General features: G+C 45.3%; 2 protein-coding genes across 2 annotated transcripts; both read left to right on the top strand.

The window, feature by feature from the left end:
• The first annotated feature begins 3 nt into the window (after nt 1-3).
• On the top strand, nt 4-12,731 carry GTF2H4 (general transcription factor IIH subunit 4). Its single transcript, XM_030197392.1, is given in 20 exon segments — nt 4-707; nt 1,658-1,792; nt 3,977-4,056; nt 4,059-4,077; nt 4,183-4,213; nt 4,215-4,254; nt 4,257-4,314; nt 4,562-4,607; nt 4,609-4,659; nt 4,985-5,073; nt 5,576-5,684; nt 6,231-6,299; nt 6,501-6,584; nt 6,904-6,921; nt 6,923-7,037; nt 7,223-7,353; nt 8,725-8,772; nt 9,653-9,731; nt 12,126-12,188; nt 12,191-12,731. Coding segments are annotated over 19 exon segments (1,356 nt in total). The 5' UTR covers nt 4-707; nt 1,658-1,673; the 3' UTR covers nt 12,298-12,731.
• A 4,001-nt stretch (nt 12,732-16,732) lies between these two features.
• LOC115466250 (heat shock 70 kDa protein-like) lies at nt 16,733-18,973 on the top strand. The gene is given in 6 exon segments (XM_030197391.1): nt 16,733-17,891; nt 17,893-18,124; nt 18,127-18,246; nt 18,249-18,326; nt 18,329-18,432; nt 18,434-18,973. Coding segments are annotated over 6 exon segments (1,932 nt in total). The 5' UTR covers nt 16,733-16,817; the 3' UTR covers nt 18,758-18,973.
• Nucleotides 18,974-23,505: the final 4,532 nt, after the last annotated feature.

Here is a 23,505-nt window from a genome sequence, read left to right as displayed (position 1 = left end):
AGTTTATCTTCTCACTGCTTCTGCTGCTTCCCTCTGCAGCGACAGCAGGAGGGAGGTGGGAAAATCCCCAAATCGGGACTCCCGATTTTTTTTGGTCCAAAACGAATCGACTGGACTCGAATCGTGAATTGGACAGAATCATATGACCAGTTACGGCGACAGATCCTTCCTGAATCCCGTACCTGAACTTAATTCGCCAGTTCCTACTGAAAAAGGCGTGAGTTAAATCCAAAATGTATTTTCCTGCCGTCTTCCCCTTATTTCTTCTAGGGAGCTCAGGTTTAAAGAGTTGCTAAGATGAACTTTTATCTTTGGCACGGCTTTTTTTTTTTAATTCCTTTATTTATTGCTCTCCCTAGTCTATTCCAGTCCTGATGCTGTCCAGGGTCCTACTCTGGTGCAACACTTAAAGCTGATTTCCTCACAAACCTGGGTCCTCATCATTTTCATTGTTCTCGTCCCCTTCTGTTCAGATGTCCTTGCATCCCATTCTTGTTGCAGTGGTTGTGGGAAATGTGTGACCACCTTTGATGATTTGGAGGGAAAGATTTCCTGTTTGTTTGTTTTTTGTTTTGTTTGAGCAGGCTATAAAGTTTTTCTTTCAGTAGCAAAGAAAACTACACAGGATATGATTCTGCAAACCTGGCCTCATGTCCGAAAGGTCTTGTCACTACTGAGGTGAAGGACCTGTTTTCCTAGCTGAGCTGGTAGGTGGTGCTCTCTTTTACATTATACATTGCATATTCAGACCTCCTTACAAACTAATTTAATAGTGCTGAACTTTGTCACTTCTATGCGAGTTACAAGAAAAACACTCTTGGGATACACAGAACTACATAATACCATAAAACAATCCCTCATAAAGTTATCAAAAAGTCACCCACCCTAAACTAATACATCTAAATACCTTATAACTCATATTCTATCTTTTTAGTAAATGCATTCCCAACTTAGCCCCCCCCCCCCCACAATAAAAATTACTTCATAAATAAACATCCCTTAATTCTTAGTTATCCATCACATAGGCTTTTCCGAACAAGCACATCTTCATCTAACCCTGAAGTGTGAGTTAAAATCATTGCAGTTCTGACCCAGTAATGAATTCTCTAAGCCTATAAAAATGATTGAAGCACTGAGGTATCCAAGTCAGTAACTGCCTAATGAGAGGGACTCTGCATGACTTCTTTATTCTCCTTTAACTATGTTTTTCCATATGCCCATGATGGACCATTGCCATCATGTAAATAGATCCATATAGTTTCTGCGGTCTTCAAAGTATTTTGGTTTGTTTTTTTCTAACCCTATGGGAAGGAAGAAAATGCCTCCAAATCCCTGTTTCCCAGCCCATGACTTCTCCTTCAAGTTGAAGGTGAAGCTGCCCTGTGCCTCTATTCTGCTGCCTTGAGGGGCTGTGACTTGGTTTCTGAAGGCAGACCCTTCTGTTGCATTTTGGTTCCTTCTGGTTCTGAATATGCATGGAATAAACTGTGCATGCATGTCCCAGGATGCACTGGGACTGGAAGATCCAAAACTAGAACTGGCTATAGGTCTCTCTTCAGAAACTAAGTTATCTTCTTTGCTTATTGATGCTCATAGGCCATTGAGATTTAAAGGTCCATTCTTCCACCTGCTGACCTGCTTGTCCTCTTATTGCCAGCTTTGATGTGGGCAGGATGAAGCTGAACAGAGTGCAATTGAAGTGCAAGAACTTACATGAGTTCCTGCAGGAGCTGAGCCCAGCCATCCTCGACCGGCTGTATAACCACCCAGCCACCTGCCTGGCTGTCTTCAGGTGAGCGGCTAACCCCAGTCAGTATCTTCATGCTCCTTGCTGGCTGCTGTAACTACAGGAGTGGATGATGAGGACACAGCTGGAAACTAGGAAATGCCTTGAATGCGTAGAAGAGGGATGGGTGTTCTCTGTCTCCATATAAGTGTTTGGTGAATGGGATATGTTTCTTATTGATGGTCTTGGTAGAGGGGTAAAGCAATGAGAGATCTGGGAAGGGGACCCGGGACTATATGTGAATACCTTGTCTTGAGATTTACCTGAGGGGACTGCAAGGTTAGATCCCACCTACCAAGACCACATGTGTCTGCTATGGATTTACAGCCTGCTTCACTAACACAGACTACTCAGTAATTACTGTGGATTCTTTTGGATTCGTATTAGGTAAATGAGATCTTTATTAGAGGTGCTAAAATCTACAATGATTAAGATATATACACACAATGATTAGCTATATAACTAAAGAAACAATACCTATCTATAAACAGTCATTACATCACTGGTCTCTACGTCTAAGCAATGCTAAGAGTCCCTAGACTAGGAAAAGAAGCAATAATACACTATAAACAATCATCACTGGTCCTTACATCATCCAGGCTCTTATCATCAGCTGGGGGGGCCCTTTTCACAGCGAAAGCCAGGAGCTTCTTTGACCAGAAAACATGGTTCTGCGCAGTTCATACGTTACTCACAGATGAGTTCCCACTTCACTGCCAGAGGCCTCCCTTTTTTATTAGGTTTAGAACTCATGTTCAGAACTAAGGAAAATTACAGAATGCTTCTCTGTTTAGGTAAACAAGCCATACTGTAGGAATGTGGTCACATGTTTCCCAGTCCAGGTGACCAATCTGAACTCAAAAGCAGGCCCCATCTTTTCCTTCACATAACAAATTAATTAGAGCTGTGTCTTATCTTCTACATTCCAACTTATTTTCACACAAAGTTAAACAATCATTTCCAAACAGAACGCACTTCTAATCAAAATATAGACCCTGAGTGCACTGGTCGTCAAGGCAGAGTTGAAAAACAATCTTTAAAATTTACTTTTATTACTACATGGCAGCTTGGAGGAGCCTGGGACTCAGCCCTATTCCAGCCCTGCTGGATGCTATAGGTGTTTGACTGGTAGACCATGTTTGCCCCATCCCCTGCCTATTGATGTCATCTGGATTGGTACTATTAAGCAACTCCTTGCAGGGATAGGTTGTATCCAAAGGTGAACCTAATGGGGGTAGCCCTTTAGGAGTGTTTGGGAAGTGGGAGCTGTAGTACTTTTGGGGGGTAGTGAGTGGGTTGTTGTATTATTCTATGAACTGTATTTAAATTTGATTTGATACCATCCTTCAGTGAATGAAAGGGGTGGAATTAAGATTAAGCTCATATGATGTAAGCAGTTTGCATAATTTTACACTTAAAATTAATTTTATGTGAACATGCTATTCTTGTTAACTGCTTTGGCCCTATCCAAGGGGAGCAAGGAAGGAGTGGGAGCGGAACCATGCTCTTCAAAAAACAGAAATATAGTATTTATTGCTTGTTTTTGCAATTGTCCCTCGTCATCATGTATTTATACTTTTATACTTTTATATTTGTTTTGATTTTTATCATTATGCTTTGTGATTTTAAGATGTTTTTATGTTCAGATAGACTCCTGAAGAAGGCACTTTGCATGCCGAAACAGGTACCTTGTAGAGTCCTTCCTCAAATAAATTTCAATATTGGACATCTTCGGTCTGTTTGATTTTTTTTTTTTTTTTTTTAAGAGCCTGGTTCCGTTCCCACTCCTTCCTTGCTCCTGAGACTTTCCGTGGGATGTTGCTGTCTTTTCCACCTCGGTGGATTTGCTGCTCCTATCCAAGGATACAAGTAACAAAGTTTTCTTTGCAAATCTTTGACTCAAATAAGGGAGGTGGAGTGACCCGAAGAGATTTGGAGCTACTGCTAAGAGCAGGTTCTGGTGTTGAGGGCATCTAACGAGAAAAAGAGCAGAATTTTAGCAAATGTGTGAGAAAAGAACCCTTGTGACACAGCAGTGGTGCCGTGCCAGTAAAAAGCTTAGGAGACTCGCTCGCATGAACTAATGGATACGTTGTGCGGTTCTGAGATCCGGAAGAAGCGTTGTTAAAAAGCTGGACTTGCTCCCACTTCTCCTTTTCCCTGATCTTTTCCTGCTTGGTATTCGCAGAGAGCTGCGGGATTAGCCAAGAATTATGTGATGCGAATGCTTTTCCTGGACCAGCCCCTCCCACAGGCCACTGTGGCCTTGTGGTGAAGAAAGAGAACCAGAAGTGAGTATGGGAGGTGTGGGGCACGGCATCTCTTTCAGTATAAGAATGTGGTGAAGCAATGCTGTTCTGGAATAAGAGAGACAGATCTGCTTACTGTTGTTGCAGGGAGCATGAGGAAAATACCCAAGTCCTGTCTCGGCCTGCGACTCTGGCATACTCAGCAGCTCCCAGGGGGGCTGCGGGGCTCATCCTGAACCCTATCTTCAAAGAGAATCTCCGTGTGGCACTGTTAGGAGGGTAGGTGTGGCTTTTTCTGCACACATTCCTAAAGAGCAGGAACGTGTTATCTCCCCTGTATGTGGCACTACTGCAGAGTGGTAGTGGCAGGTGAAGCTCAGAGTGTGTTCTTTCTGGTAATATTTGCTCTGGAGTGGTGGGGTTGAGTGTGGATTATATTCAGTGACAGTTTTGTGACTGTTCCCCTTGTTGATCAAGATTTCTGAGAGTGCTCCCATGGTTTTATTCTTGAAGTAATTCTTGACAGGGGAAAGGCCTGGGCGGACGATGCCAGCGTGCTGGGGCCAGACAAGCAATGCCCGAGATGTACCCTCACTGGATAAGTATGCTGAAGAGAGATGGGAGGTATGATACCAGCCACATATCACAGATTCTCTAATCCTCTGATTGTTCACGAGCTTGCACTCTGTCCCCCATTTCCCTCCTCTCTTCCTCAGTTGATATTATAGGCCTGTGTGATTTTCATCTGTCTTTCTCTGAGGTGACATCTGAAGAAGAGACTTAAACAGTCTCACACGTTCCATGTCTTTCTATAATCATTTACTGTAATTATCTGTTATCCGTAGGTGCTAAGAATCCAGATCTGATCTGTCACTCTTTTGTTTCTTCCCCTCTACCTCAAACACACTTTTTCTTTCTCTTTCTCTTTCTCTCTCTCTCTCTCTCTCAGGTGATCCTCCATTTCATGGTAGGTTCCCCCAGTGCTGCTGTGAGCCAGGACTTAGCTCAGCTCCTAGTCCAGGCCGGTCTTATGAAGAGGTGAGTGGTATGCAGAGGCACTGGGTAACAGGTTCGTGAGGAAAGTCTGTCCACCCTCCCCCTGAATCCTGACAATTTATTTACAAACTATCCCTAATAAACAGCAAATACCTTGGGCATGTCTCTTGAGTGCCAGAAGGATTTTCCATTCCACGGCCCTGCTGGAAACCCTCAGAGGGTGGAGGCTCGCTGGCTGTGGCAGACTGAAGGGGAGGCCTGGTTGGCATCTTGGGAATTTGTGTTGTGGCCTCCAGGCCTTGTCAGGATTTCCACAATGAATATGCATGAGATCTATTTGCATACAACAGAGGCGGGCCTTGCAGATAAATATGCATGGAAATCCTGAAAACCCAAATGGTTGTGGCTCTGAAAGGCAAAGATTGGGCACTCCTGGTATAAAGGGACCACAGGTAGATAGTTCTGAATCTTAATACATAGGAGGGTGTGTGGGGCTCATAATTACTGTTATATGATCTGCTCCCTTCCCCCTCTCTTACCACAGTGAGCCTGGGGAGCCTCCTTGCATCTCTTCAGCTGGCTTTCAGTTCCTGCTTCTGGACACATCCTCTCAGCTCTGGTACTTCATGTTACAGTATCTCAAGTCTGCTGAGGTGAGTGCTCCCCTTCTTTCCCATCATGCACCCTCTCCTTCCCCCCCCATACACACACACACATACATATAGGGGAGTTAGAGAAAACCAAAGAACAGTGGTGGGGGAGGGCAGGGGACAGAGGGAAAGGGAAGAGAAATGAGGTGCAGAAAAAAGCTCAGATGGGGGGGGGGGGAAGGGGGCACCTAGCAGATTACATTAAGAATTGAGCCTGTCTTATTCATGCTTTTACTGTTGAATGATTTCTTCCTATAGGCAAACTTAAATTCTTGCAACTGATGCAGTCTTTAAAAATGCTCCTCCATTTTCTTTATGGTATCTCTGAGGGCCAGGAGCAGTAAAATGCCCTCTTTTTGCACTCTGTGCTCCTGAGGAATTTCAGCCCAATACTCTTCCCCCCTCCCTCTCCCCCACATCTGGAAGGTTGCCGACTCTGTGTTCTCCTTGTCTCACTGCATGTGTGGGAGGGAGGGGGCCCTCCTGAATACTTGTTTATAATATCTCTTCTCTCTGTCTCTCCCTGTTCCCAACTCCATGCAACCATAGTCTCGTGGGATGGACCTGGTGGAAATTCTCTCTTTCCTCTTCCAGCTCAGCTTCTCCACCCTTGGAAAGGTGAGGAGCCCTCCTCAGGCAGGTGTGTTCTGTAGCTTGCAATGCACAATCATTGTGTATATATACATATACACAGATTGCGTGATGTGTACGTACACAGCACATTACGTCTCTGTATAAGTGTGTATCATGGCTGCATTTGTGTGTATGGTGTTTATTTCTTAATATTAACTATGTCTCCTTCTCACCCCCTAATCATAGGATTACTCAGTAGAAGGGATGGGAGACTCGTTGCTCACCTTCCTGCAGCATCTTCGAGAGTTCGGCCTGGTCTTCCAGAGAAAGGTAAAAAACATAACTCAGAGTAAGAGGATGCCAGCCTTCATGCCAGGGAGGAATAGCCTAATGGTTAATGCAGCGAGCTTTGATCTTGGAAACCTGGGTTTGATTCCCACTGCAGCTCCTTGTGACTTCGGGCAAGTCACTTAACCCTCCATTGCCTCAGGTACAAAAAACTTGTACAAAAAGATTGTGAGCCCTCTAAGGACAGATAAAGTACCTGCATATAATGTGTATAGCACTGCGTACATCTGGTAACGCTATACACAGCTGCTGCCTGTGCTGTGCCTTGTAATCTGTTCCTTTCCTACCCCCCCACCCCCAGAGAAAGTCTCGACGGTTCTAACCCCACCCGACTGGCCATTAATCTTGCATCTGGCATCTCCGGCACCTCAGTGGACATCCATAACCAGGGCTTCATAATTGTGGAAACCAATTACAGGATCTATGCCTACACAGGTGAGGAATCTGAGGCTGTTTTCATTATATGCCCTGCGTTCTCTCTTCAGTTGTCCATTGTGGGGTGTCTTAGCAGGCTGTTTCCTCCCCTGGGGTCTCTTTAGCTGTGCATGCAGTATACATACTGTGGGTGTTTTGAGAATGTGTTCTCTGTGTCTTTCTCATGCCGTGTGCCTTTCCCCCAGAGTCGGAGCTGCAGATTGCATTGATTGCTCTCTTTTCCGAGATGCTGTATCGCTTCCCTAATCTAATAGTGGCTCACTTGACGAGGGAAAGCATTCAGCAAGCCATCGCCAATGGGATCACAGCTGAGCAGGTGAATACCCAGGACGGGGGATAGCGGGAGGTGGGGCAATAGGGAAGGAGAGAGCAACAGATCAGCTGTGGGAAAGTTCAATGTTTGGGTCAGTGTTCCACAGTTTAGATTTCTCCTGGGGAGAAAAAGTTCTTAAATCATTTTATTACAAGCAAAAAAAGCCTGTTTCTCCAAAAATGAAATGGGACCTAGGAAGGCTGTCGTCTAAGCGATTTTCTCCTCTCCCCATCCCATCCATGTCCAGCGATTCTCCTCTATCCTCCCCTCCCATCCATCCATGTCCAGTGTCTCACCTCAGCCCCAACCTGCCCACCCTCTTCTCCCTCAACAGCCCCCCCTTTCCTTCCTGCCGCCCTGCCTTTAAACTCTTATTTTACCACAAGTCACAGCGGCGGCAGGCTCGGCTCGCCTCCAGCCTTCCCTTTCCTTCTCTCTCAGTGTCCCGCCCTCCTCTGACGCAATTTCCTCTTTCTGCGAGGGCGGGACACTGAGAGAGAGGCTGGAGGCGAGCCGATTACTTAGTAGCTGGTTTGCATGCGGTTACAAACCCCAGCCATCCAGGGACGCAGATTGACCAATTATTATATAGAGGGATGACAGGACCGCCAAGAGGTGGGGCAGGGGGTGCAAAATTCCCCAACACCCAGCATCCAAGGGGGCCCCGCCTGGCGCTAGCATAAATTTCTTGTTCCCATGTACGGCAGCGCCTTAGAGCAAAGTACTTCCTTCCTGTCGCATCCAAACAGCCTCTTTGACGCAGAAGGAAGGAAGGACTCTGCTCTGTGGCACTGCTGCGCACAGGAACAGGAGAGCAATGCTAACGCTGGGCCCTGGGGAAGTTTGCGGTGCACACTGACAGGACAGAGCAGGACAAGCGAGCGGGCGGACCCGGCTTTGTCTCTCGGCAGCCCTGATGTCAGTTCAACATGTTTAAAAGTCCTAGATTTTATAAACTGTGTGAGGGCTTAAGGTAATAAGATTCTGGTAGTTCAAAGTATGTTTTGGTGTTAATTCCCTTCCAGGAGTCCTTTAACAGCCCTTCTCCTTGCCTCTTTTCCGCCATGTTGCTTGTACCACAGTGAGGGGAGAAAATCCCCCCTCCCTGCTGCTCTTAAATTCATTAAGGACTTCAGACATACTGGAAAAGATGGCCTTTTTTCGTATTAGCAGTTGGTTACACCTTTCTTTCAGCTGTCTGTACATTTAAAATAAGAATGAAATGTTAAGCTCCTTAATGCAATCTGATGACATCATTGGAAGGTGGATTCTTGATGTGATGAGAGGGGTGGGGAGAGACTGTTATTTGCAAGGAAGTGGCAGGGAAAATGATTGTAATCTTTGTAATCTTTGACCCGTTGGTTACACCTGTAGGTGATCCACTTCCTGAGGACCCGGGCCCATCCAGTAATGCTTAAGCAGGTGAGCGGTTCTGGTCTCTATGGCCCACTTCGTTACACTGCCCGTTTTTTCTGCACTCGGAGCCAAAAATTGGTGCCACAGGGTTGAGAGGGTGGAGGTTGAGAGGCTGTTGGCATAAGATTATTGGATAGCTTGCTTGGTGGTTTTAGGGGGCAATTGACGAGGTTATTATGCTTAGGTTCAGGGTACCATTTCACAATTACAGCATACAAAGATCCCCCTTGTTCAAAGACCCTACCTTGGGGGGCCAAATTCAGAAGCTACCCAGAGCAGATGTTTTTATTTGGATGCTTGATAGTCTTTACAAACTAATATTAGTAGCAAATATGATGTTTGTTCTGTATAGATATTTGTCAGAATGCAAGCTTGTACTTTATTGTTGTAGATTACATGGTATATTTATCTTTTGTAATAAATAAAAACAAAAATTAAGTCCAAGGAAAGTGAGAACGAGCAATAGCATGCTGTGATTCAAGATAGATGTGTTTTTCAACATGTTAATGTATCACCTTTAAAATCCACTCACAGCAAGTCCTACAGTTGTAAAAATTATACTTGAATGAGGAAATATACTGTAAAATCAAAAATACCACTTTTCAAGCTAATATATAAAGGTAAGTCGGATCATCAGGTGGTGAGCTTCGTACAGAAGGTTCTCATGGAGAAGGTTCTGTACGAAGCTCACCTTCTGATGATCCGGACTTAACTAAAGATATTAGCTTGAGGAAAGTAGTATTTATGACTTTGAAATCCAGACATGCCAAGGATGTAGGGGGGGGGGGCAGCGTTTGAAGGTTATTTTATTTCTGCCCCCTTTTTTCTTCTCCACCCTGCTTCCTACCCAGTTGAAGCTGTCTTATGCTCTCTCTCGCCTCTGCAGACCCCAGTGCTTCCCCCAACCATCACAGACCAGATCCGCCTCTGGGAGCTGGAGAAGGACCGACTGCGCTTTTCAGAGGGTGAGCAGCAAGAATTGCGGTGTAACTTTAACTTACTTAGAAATGGGGTCAACGAATGCTGCTGCTGGCATATATCTTCATTTAGGAAGATAGGGGGACAAATGAGTGGGAACCTCAGGACCAATGATATTAAAAAGTTATTGCTGTGATATGTATAAAATAGTACATGATAACATAAAATCGGTACTTAAGACTTGACACGGCACCGTGTTTCGGCATAAAACCTGCCTACCTCAGGAGTCTGATAATGTGGAGATGAAGATAGGATAGTGCTGCTGGGTAAGAATAGTGAAGGGGGGTCTTTAAAAAGACCGTGCATATGTGAACCGATGCACTATGTAAAGACAATAATAGCAAAACAAAACCAGATACTCCGAAAGAGTGAGGTAAAGCATCAGTCTCGTTACATAGTGCATCGGTTCACGTATGCGCGATCTTTTAAAAGACCCCCTTCACTATTCTCACCCAGATTCCTGAGGCAGGCACGTTTTATGCCAAAACACGGTGCCGTGTCGAGTCTTGAGTACCAATTTATACATATCATAGCAATACATTTTTAATCTCATCGATCCTGAGATTTGTCTAGCCTTCCTCTGTTCCCACTCATTGTGCACTACTGTTGTTCTAATGGGACTCTCTCTGTTCGGTTATGTTTTTGGTTTTTGGAAGACAGAGGGGGGAACAGCCCTGTCTGTCTGCCTAATAGTGCACCAAAAATTAGGTGCTGAAAGGAAATTACACTCCAAAACGTAAGCAGCAGGTACGTACTTAAGGGCACTTAGATGATATTTTATAACTTGACGTGTAAATGTTTTGGGGCCTTGTTTACTAAGCCGCGTGTAGACGCACTGTCATTTTTAGTGCACACTAAAAATTAGCACGCACTAATGCTAGAGACACCCATGTGGATGTCTCTAGCATTAGCATGCGCTAAAAACGATAGTGTACCTTAGTAAACGGGGCCCTTAGTGTGTAACTGCAAAGAGGACATTCACATGGGGCCGTGTCATGGGTGTTCTATTTAAATACAATCCAATAGAATAATGTCCAATTTGTTCTCTTTGTCGAGCAGCTAAGTTTTGGAACATGTTTGCCTGCAACTGTGATTCATATGCCCTCTTATTTTTCTTTTTGTAAGTCAGTAAAAAATAATTTAATTAAGAAGCATCTATTGTCAGGGTAATTTTTTTTTTTTAACTAATCAGTTCTATGTTCAGTATATTATAGTAACATAGTAAATGGCAGCAAATAAAGACCTGTACGGTCCATCCAGTCTGCCCAACAAGATAAACTCATTTTACATGGTATGTGATACTTTATGGAGTAGCCTAGTGGTTAGTGCAGTAGACTTTGATCCTGGGGAACTGAGTTCAATTCCCACTGCAGCTCCTTGTGACTCTGGGCAAGTCGCTTAACTCTCCATTGCTCCTGGTACAAATAAGTACCTGAATATACTATGTAAACCGCTTTCAATGTAGTTGCAAAAACCACAGAAAGGCGGTATATCAAGTTCCATTTCCCTTTCCCTTTATATGTGTACCCGAGTTTTGTGTTTGTAATCAGCTGCAAAGTAAAATTCTGGTGAGTGTAATATAAATTCAAGGTTTAAAAAAAAATACTGTCAGGTACCTAAAGGGCTCTTTTACTAAGCTGCAGTAAAAAGGGCCCTGCGCTAGCAACGGCAGACATTTTATCGCACTCTGAGGCCCTTTTTACCACAGCATGTAAAAAGACTGAAAAAAGAAGTGGCCATGCAGTAAGATTCAGCTTTACCGTGTGGCCATGCGGGGGGGTGGGGGGGAGAGCTCTTACCACCAACTCAAAAGGGCTCCCATGCTAAAGCAGCCCAATTACCACCAGGTAAACACCCCAGCGGACATATTATTTTTCAAATATTTACGGTAGTGTCGGAAATGCCGCACGCTGGGTGGAACTACCACTGGCGCCCTCGTTGGGTTGATGGTAGTTCTGGATTGGCGCACGGTAAGCCTGCGTTGGGCTTACCGCCGCTTAGTAAAACGTCCCCTACTTGCGGTTTTTAGGCTCACCCATTTATACCTGCCATAGACCAAGCATAAGTGATAGCATCTAATTGCTGACCTAAGCTTGTATCCTATAACGGATTAGGGACACAAATTTGCCATGATAGAATACTAGCTTAGTGCCTAGAATTAGGACGCTTAACTTTTAGTGCCCCTGTATGTATAAGAAGGCCAGATAGTGTTTGACCGATGCTGCCTACTGCTTTAGAAGCTTAGTAAGACGTTTTCTTCGGTTGTGTACGTTTCGGGGAGGGGAGAAAAGGCAGGATGGAGGATTTTCCTATTTAGTGTTATTTCTAACTTTATTCTTTTTCTCTCTGCACCTCTCTGATTTCCATCTCCTCTACCCCAGGTGTTTTGTATAATCAGTTCTTGTCTCAGGTAGACTTTGAGCTGTTGAGGAACTATGCCCGAGACCTGGGGTCCTGGTCTTTGAGAACCCCAGCAAGAGGTTGATGGTGGTGACCCCCGGGGGTCATGCTGACGTCAAACGCTTTTGGAAGCGCCAGAAGCAGAGTTCCTGAGAGTCCCTTTCAATTGGAGGGAGGGGCTCATGATAGAGCCTGATACGGAAGGACAATACAACTCAGTTCCCCCTTTCCTCATCCCCCGCCCCAGTACCTTGGGCCTGTACAAGTTCATCTCGCTGAGTACTTCTGCCAGTGAGATGAGACTGCCATAGGAGGAGGAGGGGGGAAAGAGGTGTCCTCCCACCAGTCTTGGAGAGCAACATGATAGTGCTGCAAGGAGGAGGGGAGAGACGGACGACAAGGGAGTATGTGCTCAGTGGTTCTTCTGAGACTGCAGTATTCAAGCCCCCATCATGGGTAAGAAACCTGGCCCTGGTTCGGCCTCTTCCCTCGGCTGTATCCAACCTGCTTTTAATGCTCCAGAAACCAAGGCCAGTTTGTAAATAGTTCTGCAAAGGGTTAAATAAAAAGGAAACCTTGGACTATGACTCTTTAATTCACGGTACGTGTATTTTAACTCTGTCTTGTAGTAACAAAAAAGTTTGTATCCTGGCTTAGTAAGAGACAAGTCTCCTAATGCAGAGACCAGGTTCATAACCCTGGGAGAAGGTAGGTCTCCTTTACATGACCTACAGAATCAGTGTGATCAGATGGCAGGTCTCCTTGACAAAATCTTTGTGTAAGCTTTAGGGGGCAGTGCTGGGATGCGGTAATGACCCAACGGTTTGTATTACAGAATGACTAATCAATGCATCAGCCCCCAAACCAGGGGTGGGCAAACTGTAGCTCACAGGTCAAAATTGCACATCGGCAGTGTTTTACATGTCAAGTTAGCCCCATGGACCCCTAGTGCTGACCCCATGTGTACCTCTGTGCTATAAAATAGTAGCCCAAATCCTGCAGCCAGGATCACCTAAATTATGGGTGCTGACATGTAGGCCTAAATGCTAATGCATCAAGCAGAGGTGTATTTTATAAAATCTTCTGCCCCCAGACTCCTCCCCTGTACACACAGGCCTCTAATAAATCAAGATGAATGCACAAAGCCCAAAATTAAAATGACCTGCACCATTGATGTCATCAATCCAATAACACAATCCTCTCAGATTTGAAATTCCTTGCCAATGTTGGTGAAATCTCAATCACATTAGCCTTAAAGCTTTTAAGAACAAATTTATGTAGAAAATTTGTGCTTTTTAATTAGTTATTGATAGCTTTATTTTGCGCTGCCGATATCGTGAGCTCCCAGGCATGAAGATCAGTTTTATTTTAAATTGTAATCCACTCCGAACCTATACCAAGGTGTTGAGGGGAATATAACATTAACTTCAACTGGAGATAAAATAGTTTAGGGTCTACATCAGACTGATAAGGTGAGACTTAAAAGATCAAAATCGGCAGAGACCAGACAAGTTTGAATGAACAGCTGTCTGCTAAAATTGTGACATTTAAGTCAATAGCCCTATCTGCAAATCTATCACTTGAATACAATGCCGTATTTGACTTTTTTATTTCAATTGCTTTGAAATTCATTATAAATCACTGAAAAAATGACTCCCATTTGTCTATTTACATGTGGTGAAAGAGTATTGCTCTTCAGAAAATACAAAAAGAGCCTAATGCTTCTGCATTCACATAACAATATTTATAAGTGAAAATGGAAATCACTAGCTAAATTTCTCTTATAAGCCAAGGGCTTACTCTCTTATTACCATATAAGTTGCCCCCAGGTAGCACAAACATGTATTCTCTTATTGTTCTGTATAGGTGTTTTTCTAATTTGATGAAAAATTTTATTGAAATATATTTAAAAAAAAAGACAGGTCTCTTGAAAGTATAAATTAAGCATCAGAAACTTCTTTTTTTTTTTTTGCATTTGAACTAAATTGTGGTATGGGGCTCCAGTGTTGTACTCTGAGGTGCAACACTAGGCATGATTACTTCAAGGAAATGGTGGTAGATCCATGAAAAATATGGTAGAAACTAAAACCATAGGCACCCTGTATGAAAAGGGGCTAGTTCTTTATGCCACCTAGGTAGGGTCAGAGCTGCAGTAGCGTACCAAGGTGGGGGCGGTGCGCCCCGGGTGCACGCCACTGGGGGGGGGGGGTGCGCGGCACGCACCTGTGGGCTCTGACTTCGCTAACTTCGTTCATTCGCTGCAGCTCCCTCTGCCCCGGAACAGGTTACTTCCTGTTCCGGGGCAGAGGGAGCTGCAGCGAAGTCGGAGCCCACAGGTGCGCGCCGCGGCACACCCCCCCCCCCCAGCGGTGTGCACCTGGGGGGGGGGGGGTATTTCGCCGGGAAGGGGGGGGGGTGTCATTTTGCAGGCGGGGGGGGGGGGGGGGGCGCATCGGCAATCCACCCCGGGTGCCATCCAGGCTAGGAACGCCACTGCAGAGCTGTTCTCCCCTTTCGACCCTCTGGATAACAACTGACTGCAGCAGAGAGCACACAAAGATGAAGGGTGGAGATCCCCTACTATCGTACTACGTATCATTTCTATAGCGCTACTAGACGTACGCAGGGCCGGTCTTAGGCAGAGGCGGCCGCATAGGGCCCCGCGCTTAAGGGGGCCCCGCACGGCGCGCCTCATCTCTGCCTCTCTGAGCCCCGCTCGCTCGGACCGCATCATGATCGCTCCGCGCCCGCTTCCGCCTCCCAGTCCCAGAACGACTGTTGCAGCGACGGCACGGCTCCGACAGACAGTTGCAGGCACAACGGCTCACCCCAACTTTTCCCTTCCGCCTTCCTGCTGAATGTCCCGCCTCCTTCTGATGAGGTATTTCCTGTTTCCGCGAGGGCGGGCGGGAGTCATTGTTAGCTTAATGTGACAAGTGCTCCATTTCTTGGAATCTAGAAAGGGTTATATGCAATTTTATCTGTGTTCTGATACTTCACAGTCTTCTGTTTGATGGCATACAGTTTGCTTTTATATGTTACTGTAAATTACTTCTTGAAGCACTTAGTAGAGGTAGAGCATTAGAGAGCAAATAGAAGGGTGCAAAGAAATTGACTATTACACAGCAGGTGGTCTCACAAACAACCTAGTTACCCAATATAAATAATTTACTAGGGATTCCCCTGTCACTTCATCAGTCACACTTAAAATTTTCTAAAAATGGAATAATCTTTTCAATGGGGTGGTGCGGGGCTAGGATAGGGCCCCACCAAATTGGTCTGCACAGGGCCCCGCACTTGCTAAGACCGGCCCTGCGCAGCGCTGTACACTGGACATGAAGAGATGGTCCCTGCTCAACAGTTTGCAATTGAATTAGGATAAACAGAACTAATTAAGGGAATTACAAACGTGGAAATGATAAAATATGGGTACTGAACAAGTGAGTAAGGGTTAGGAGTTAAAAGCAGCATCAAAAGTTGGGCATTTAGCCTAGATTTGAAAACGGCCAGAGATGCAGCTTGATGTACAGGCTCAGGAAGTCTATGCCTGGCATATGGTGCAGCAAGGTAAAAGGAGTTAGTGGAGAAGGGTGCAGATAAGAGGGATTTACCCAGTGAACGGAGTTCCCGGGGAGGCGTGTAGGGTGAGATGAGCATGGAGAGGTTCTGAGAAGCTGCTGCCTTTACAGTGACCTGATACATAAGCGCCAACTTTTTTAAATGATTGGGGGGGTACTACGCACAATGGAAATTACCTCTCAGTTGTCAAAAAGATTGCTCAATAGTGGGGGTGCTCAAGCACCCACAAAGCTGGATCTTATAACCTGCTGTACAGCTCCCCTTTTTTTTCCTCCCATCTCCCACAGCAGCAGTGTGATCCCCCCTTATACCCAGAGACTGCAGAGAGAGAGAATTCAGTCCAGTTTATTCATTCCACACCCCCCCCCCCCCAGGCTGGATCATTACAGATACTGAGGGAGATTTGCAAAAGTTAGGTAATACAAACTGCCGCCCTCCCGGTCACTCTATTTCCTGGGGACAACTAATAAAAAGCCAAGCTGTAGCCTGCCTGAGCCAAAAACCAGTGACAGAGAAAGACACGAGCTCAACAACACCAGCTCCCGCCGTTCAGACATCGGGGACGCCAATCGGTGAAACCTGAAAGGTACCGACTCTTCCTGAAACTTCCTGAAGGAGGCTTAAAAGTGACCGCCTTTACCGCACTAATTGGCTGAAAGTGAGAGACGCTTCCTGAAGTTTCCAGAAGGGAGCTGGAGGCGCCCGCCTCTACTGAGCCATGATTGGCTAAAGATTAGAGAAGGTTCCCGATATTTCCAGAAGGGGAGGGAATGGGCCTGCCTCTGCTCATTTCTGATTGGTTACAGTACTCGGAATGTTCCCGACTTCCAGAGGGTTGCCAGGATATTTGGGAATGCTGTACTCTGATTGGCTGGTGCTTTCCGCAGCACCTTTGTTGCCGCATGTCTGTAGGAAGGGGTTGGATTTCTCCCTAAGCTCCGCCTTTTTTTTTTTTTAAGACTGCTCCAGCTCTATAAATACCGGCGTAGATAGCGGTAGGTGGGTTAGAGTCGGTAATAGACGTGGAAAAGAGTGAGCGGGTAGGAGGAAGATACGGGTAAAAGATCGCGATCCAGTCCCACAGAAGAAGCGAGATGTCATCCAAAGGAGTAGCTATCGGCATCGATCTGGGCACTACCTATTCCTGCGTGGGGGTCTTCCAGCATGGCAAAGTGGAGATCATCGCTAATGACCAGGGCAACAGGACCACCCCCAGCTATGTGGCCTTCACTGACACAGAGAGGCTGATCGGAGATGCTGCCAAGAACCAGGTGGCCATGAACCCCCAGAACACCGTCTTTGATGCCAAGAGGCTGATTGGCAGGAAGTTTGAGGACCCCGTGGTGCAGTCTGACATGAAGCACTGGCCCTTCCAGGTGGTGAGTGACGGGGGAAAACCCAAGATGCAGGTCGAGTACAAAGGAGAATCTAAGACATTTTATCCAGAAGAAATTTCTTCCATGGTGCTCACCAAGATGAAAGAGACTGCAGAAGCTTACTTGGGGCACCCGGTCACCAATGCTGTTATTACTGTGCCAGCCTATTTCAATGACTCCCAGCGCCAGGCTACCAAAGATGCTGGAGTGATAGCTGGACTGAATGTGCTGAGGATCATCAATGAGCCCACTGCAGCTGCTATTGCCTATGGTCTAGACAAGAGTAGCCGAGGAGAGCAGAATGTCCTTATCTTTGACTTAGGTGGTGGCACTTTTGATGTTTCCATCTTGACCATTGATGATGGGATCTTTGAGGTGAAAGCCACAGCAGGAGACACTCACCTGGGTGGAGAAGACTTTGACAATCGCATGGTGAACCACTTCATGGAGGAATTCAAGAGAAAGCACAAGAAAGATCTTAGCCAGAACAAGAGGGCGATCAGGAGGCTGAGGACAGCCTGTGAGAGAGCTAAGAGGACCCTATCATCCAGCACCCAAGCCAGTATTGAAATTGATTCCCTTTTTGAGGGTATTGATTTCTATACCTCGATTACCAGAGCTCGCTTTGAGGAGCTGTGCTCAGACCTCTTCAGAGGAACCCTGGAGCCAGTGGAGAGAGCCTTGAGAGATGCTAAAATGGACAAGGCTCAGATCCATGACATTGTCCTGGTTGGGGGTTCGACCCGCATTCCTAAAATTCAGAAGCTACTACAAGATTTCTTCAATGGCCGTGGAACTGAATAAAAGCATTAATCCTGATGAGGCTGTGGCCTATGGCGCAGCTGTGCAAGGAGCCATCCTGATGGGGGACAAGTCTGAAAATGTGCAGGATCTGCTGCTCTTAGACGTGGCACCGTTGTCCTTGGGTCTAGAGACAGCGGGAGGAGTGATGACCACCATCATTAAACGCAACTCTACCATCCCAACCAAGCAGACTCAGACCTTCACCACCTACTCGGACAATCAGCTGGTGTCCTGATCCAGGTATATGAAGGTGAAAGAGCCATGACAAAGGACAACAACCTGTTGGGCAAGTTTGAGTTGTCTGGAATCCCACCTGCTCCCCGTGGTGTGCCACAGATTGAAGTCACTTTGACATTGATGCTAATGGCATCCTGAATGTGTCTGCCGTGGACAAGAGCACAGGCAAGCAGAACAAGATCACCATCCCAATGACAAGGGCCGACTGAGCAAAGAAGAGATCGAAAAGATGGTGCAGGATGCGGAGAAGTACAAAGCTGATGATGACGCCCAGAGGGAAAAGATCTCTGCCCAAGAACTTACTGGAATCCTATGCCTTCAACATGAAGAGCAACGTGGAGGATGAGAACCTGAAGGACAAGATCAGCGAGGATGACAAGAAGATCATAGTGGAGAAATGTAACCAGACCATCTCCTGGCTAGAGAGCAACCAGCTGGCTGAGAAAGAGGAGTACGAGCATCAGCAGAAGGAGCTGGAAAAGGTGTGTAAGCCAGTCATCACCAAACTGTACCAGGCTCAGGGTGGGATGCCTGGAGGAATGCCAGGAGCCAGCTGTGGGGCGCAAGCTCGCCGGGGCACCTCCAGCACTGGCCCCACAATTGAGGAAGTGGATTGAACAGGCTGGACATTAAATGGACTTATTTCTGTTTTGATAATTAATTTATGATTAATATGTATTCTCCTACAGACAAGTGATCCTGGTATATAGAACAAAATGTATCAGTTTTACTTTGATTCTTTTATATACTTGTATATTTAAGTCATTATTGGGTAAGTTATTTTTCCTGTTCCTTTTTCTACCTATTAAATAGTGTCTGCCTATTAAATGTTGAACTGGATTTGAAGTAATATTTATTTTGTTTTAATAAAGCATTTTTAAAACTGATCCTGGCACCTGAGGTTTTTTTCCCACACTGTTTTCTTAATAGCATAAAATTAATAATGGGAGTTTCTGGGAATAGCCTGAAAATATTGATGCATTTGTTACTAGGTTAGAAGCTTCCATGAGGGGTTCTGAACCCTGTCACTTCTTGGGTTTAGAGTTTTGATTTACACCATGTGCTTTCCTTAAAGATTGAAGACATAGGCTTTTTTTTTTTTTTTTAAATGGGGGTTTAATACATGTTGCTTCCTTAGCTGATTGCAGATAGCTAGTTCTTAAATCTTTTCTAGGGGTTACACTAAAACTCCAGAACACTGTAGAGATATACTTAAGAGGGCACCCAGTCATAATAGCCCTGACAAAATGGCCCTTCCCACAAAACAACCCTTGACAAAATAGCCCCTACATAAAATAGCCCCCTTAACAAAACAGCCCCCTAAGAAAAAATAACACATCACAAAAATATAATAACTACAACTGAAATCTTCACTGATAAAGACTCCTACCAGCATTGTGGGCAGGCTGTTTTGACAGTGGCTGTTATGTCAGGGGCTATAATGTCGGGGAGCTTTTTTGTCGGGGCTATTTGACCAGGTACCACTTAAGAGAGCAGGACTAGGAGGGGCATTATCGAACTGGAATGACCATCTCTAAGGGTGCCCATCTCTAAGGATGTCCTGGCGAAGGGGCGAGGAAACACGTATTATCGAAACAAGATGGGCGTCCATCGTTCATTTCGATAATGCGGTCAGGAACGCCCAAATCTCAACACTGAGGTCGACCTTAGAAATGGTTGACCTAAATATTGAGATGGTCATCCCCAGTTTTCGGCCATAATGGAAACCGAGGACACCCGTCGCAAAATGACCAAATCCAAGGCATTTGGTCATGGGAGGAGCCAGACATTCATACTGCACTGGCCCCCCTCACATGCCAGGACACCAATCGGGACACCCTAGGGGGCACTGCAGTGGGCTTCAGAAATTGCTACCAGATGCATAGCTCCCTTACCTTCGGGGCTGAGTCCCCCAACCCCCCCCCCAAACCACAACTGTACACCACCACCATAGCCCTAAGGGGTGAAGGGGGGGCACCTACATGTGGGTACAGTGGGTTTTGAAGGGCTCACATTTACCAGCACAAGTGTAACAGGTGGGGGGGGATGGGCCTGGGTCCGCCTGCCTGATGTGCATTGCAGTACCACTAAAACTGCTCCAGGGACCTGCATACTGCTGTCATGGAGCTTGGTATGACATTTGAGGCTGGCAAAAAAATTTAAAAAACATTTTTTTTGGGTGGGAGGGGGTTGGTGACCACTGGAGGAGTAAGGGGAGGTCATCCCCGATTCCTTCTGGTGGTCATCTGGTCAGTTTGGGCACCTTTTTGAGGGTTGGTCGTGAAAAAAAATGGACCAAGTAAAGTCGACCAAATGCTCGTTAGGGACACCCTTTTTTCCATTATTGGCCGAGGACGCCCATCTCTTCAGCACGCCCCAGTCCCGCCTTGCTACACCTCCGACATGCCCCCGTGAACTTTGGTCGTCCCCACGACGGACTGCAGTTGACGGCACCCAAAATCGGCTTTAAATTATGCCGATTTGGGTGACCCTGAGAGATGGGCGCCCTTCTCTTTTGAAAATGCCCCTGTAGGTGGACCAGGCATCTATCTAGGGGGGGGCAGCAGAAGAGCAGCATCTTCTTTCCCCATTCCCCCCCCCCCCCCACACACACACACACACACACACACAAATCCTGTATCTACCCGCTGCCACTGCTGTACCTCTGTAGATAGAATGTATTTGGATACAGGCAGCAGATGATGTTTTGTATATTCCTGAGAATCTAGCATGTGATGTTTTTGTTCTTTCCTGAGAAAGTAGCAGAATAGCAGGTGATGTTTGTACATTCCTGAGCAGGTTCACGAGCTGTTCATGTAGAGTTGTTCTTGTAAGCAATGCATGATCATGGTTGTGTAAGCAAAATGTAACCAATAGTAATGATAATACATGTAATATCCATGAATATTCATAGAGTATATAAGAAGGGGATTGACTCCCAAATAAAGGTTTTTTTGCCCAGACACACGAGAGGAGAGTTATTTTGCAACATCTGGTGATCCCCGACGTGATCGGTGAAAACGTGACGTACTTACTACGACTGGAACAGTCAGCGCGCCATTCCTTCTACGGAACACTGTAAGTATGGGGGGGAAATTTAACATCATCACATAAACAACATGCACAGGAGCTATATACTATAACGCAAAGATATGGTTCCTCCCGAAATCCAATAACTCTTAAAGATATAGAGCGTTTAATTGAGGAAATAGTTTGTCAATGTCCCTGGTATCCAGAGAAGGGATCATTCGATCCTCAAACATGGGAAAAGATAGGGCAGCAGTTTCGTTTAGAGCCTAGAGTTTCGACTCCTATATTATTGACTTGGAGAGAGATATATTCTACTATAGTAATTCTCTCTTCTGGATTGACAGGCATTACTAACGAAAATATATCCAACAAATTGCCAGGCAAGACCTGGTCTCTTTTACCTCCCGCGACTCTTGGACCTACACCTTCTCCTCCTTCTTGTCGGCTGGCCACCGATATGGGAAGGGAAGAGCAAAACAAAACTCCTGACTTTACTACTACTACCCCTAATAAACCAATTGAAAATATCCAAAACAACAACGCTAATGATAGCGTTATTATTACCAAAACACCAAAGAGCGTAGAACGACCTAGTTTAATTCAATTAGGTATACAGCAAGCACGAAAAAATGGTGAATTCATTTGGAACGATGATCTATGGGATAATTCGGAACCTAATCCTAATTTATACCCAGTTACTAGAACTACAACAATAGAGGCAGGGAACGAAACACATCATGCAGAATGGACTGCTCTACCTTATCAAGTTTTGAGAGAATTACGTAGAGCTATCGTAGAATCAGGTTTAAAAAGTTCATTTGTTCAAGGCATGATAGAAGGGATTAGTAACGGTTACTTAATGACTCCAAAAGATTGGAAAGACCTTTTCCGTATGCTGTTAACTCCTGCGCAATATGTAGTGTGGGATAATGAATATAAGCAAGCAGCACAACTTATCACTGGGACTAATTTGGTGCCTGATCAAATTTATGGATCGGGACCATTTTCAACCCTTGATATGCAAATTCAACAAAACGATACCTGTTTTCAAGCCATAGGCACTTGTATCTTGCGAGCATTTAAAAGAACACCAGAAGGGAATAAACCAACAAAATCTTTTGCATCAATTAAACAGGGTGCAACCGAATCTTACCTTCAATTTGTTAATCGATTGCAGGAAGCTGTAACTAGGCAAATTGATAATCTTGATGCGCAAACAGAGTTATTGATTAAATTAGCCCAAGAAAATGCAAATTCAGATTGCAAAAAGGCATTGCAGACTGTAGCTCATCGCCCAGGAATTACTTTAGCAGATTTATTGAGCGCATGTGCAGATGTGGGGACTCATGGTTATTCTATGAATTTGTTAGCAGGAGCTATACAAAAAGGTAATAAGCCACAGGGGACGTGTTTTAATTGTAAGAAACCAGGACATTTTCGAGCTCAGTGTAGAGCCCCAGGAGGGGGTGCCAACTTTGCAAAAGGACCTTCTCGACCTTCTCGAAAATGTCCTCGATGTCAAAAAGGATATCATTGGGCCAATCAATGTCGCTCTAATCCAATTAATTCCACACCGCCACCCCCAAAAAACTTTGCTCCGGGTTAACTCCTAACCTCGGTCCAAAGGGAGTGCAAGGGTCTTTTGCTCATAGTACTACTGCTACACAAGGTAGTGCAGGAATTGACCTTATTGCAGCGGAATGTAAAACTGCCATCTTACCTCATGAAGTTTTGGTATATAATACTACCTTTAAAGGACCCATTCCAGCGGCTACTGTAGGTTTAGTATTACCTCGCTCCTCTGCATCGAAGGCAGGTATTCATGTTATCCCTGGAGTTATTGATGCTGATTACACAGGCATTGTTAAAATTCAAGTATGGTCCTCATCACCTTTAACAATTTCTCCCGGGGACTCGTGGGCACAATTAATTATTTTACCATATTTTACAGCACCTATTCCTTCTACTGTCTCTCGTACAGGGGGCTTTGGATCTACGCGACAGGTAAGTGCAGTTTTAAAACCGGTTTCTAATGCACGACCCACTGCTCAATTTTTATTGCAACAAAAGCCCTTTGTTGGTATATTAGATACCGGGGCGGATGTTTCTGTCATAGCTTATAAACAATGGCCTGTGGAATGGCCCATTGAAGATACTTCACATGTGACAGGAATAGGGGGAACTCAGTCAGCCTCCCAAAGTTCTCAATGGTTATCTATTACATATCCTAACGATACCAAGGTTCTAGGACATATTAAGCCCTGTATTTTACAAGTACCCTTTAATTTATGGGGTCGTGACCTTTTGGAACAATTAGATGCATCATTGATCCTAC

The sequence above is a fragment of the Microcaecilia unicolor genome, chromosome 3 (assembly GCF_901765095.1).
Source record: "Microcaecilia unicolor chromosome 3, aMicUni1.1, whole genome shotgun sequence".
Classification (NCBI taxonomy): Eukaryota; Metazoa; Chordata; class Amphibia; order Gymnophiona; family Siphonopidae; genus Microcaecilia; species Microcaecilia unicolor.
Note: the sequence above shows the minus strand (reverse complement) of the source record. Positions and strands in the feature narration are given on the sequence as shown.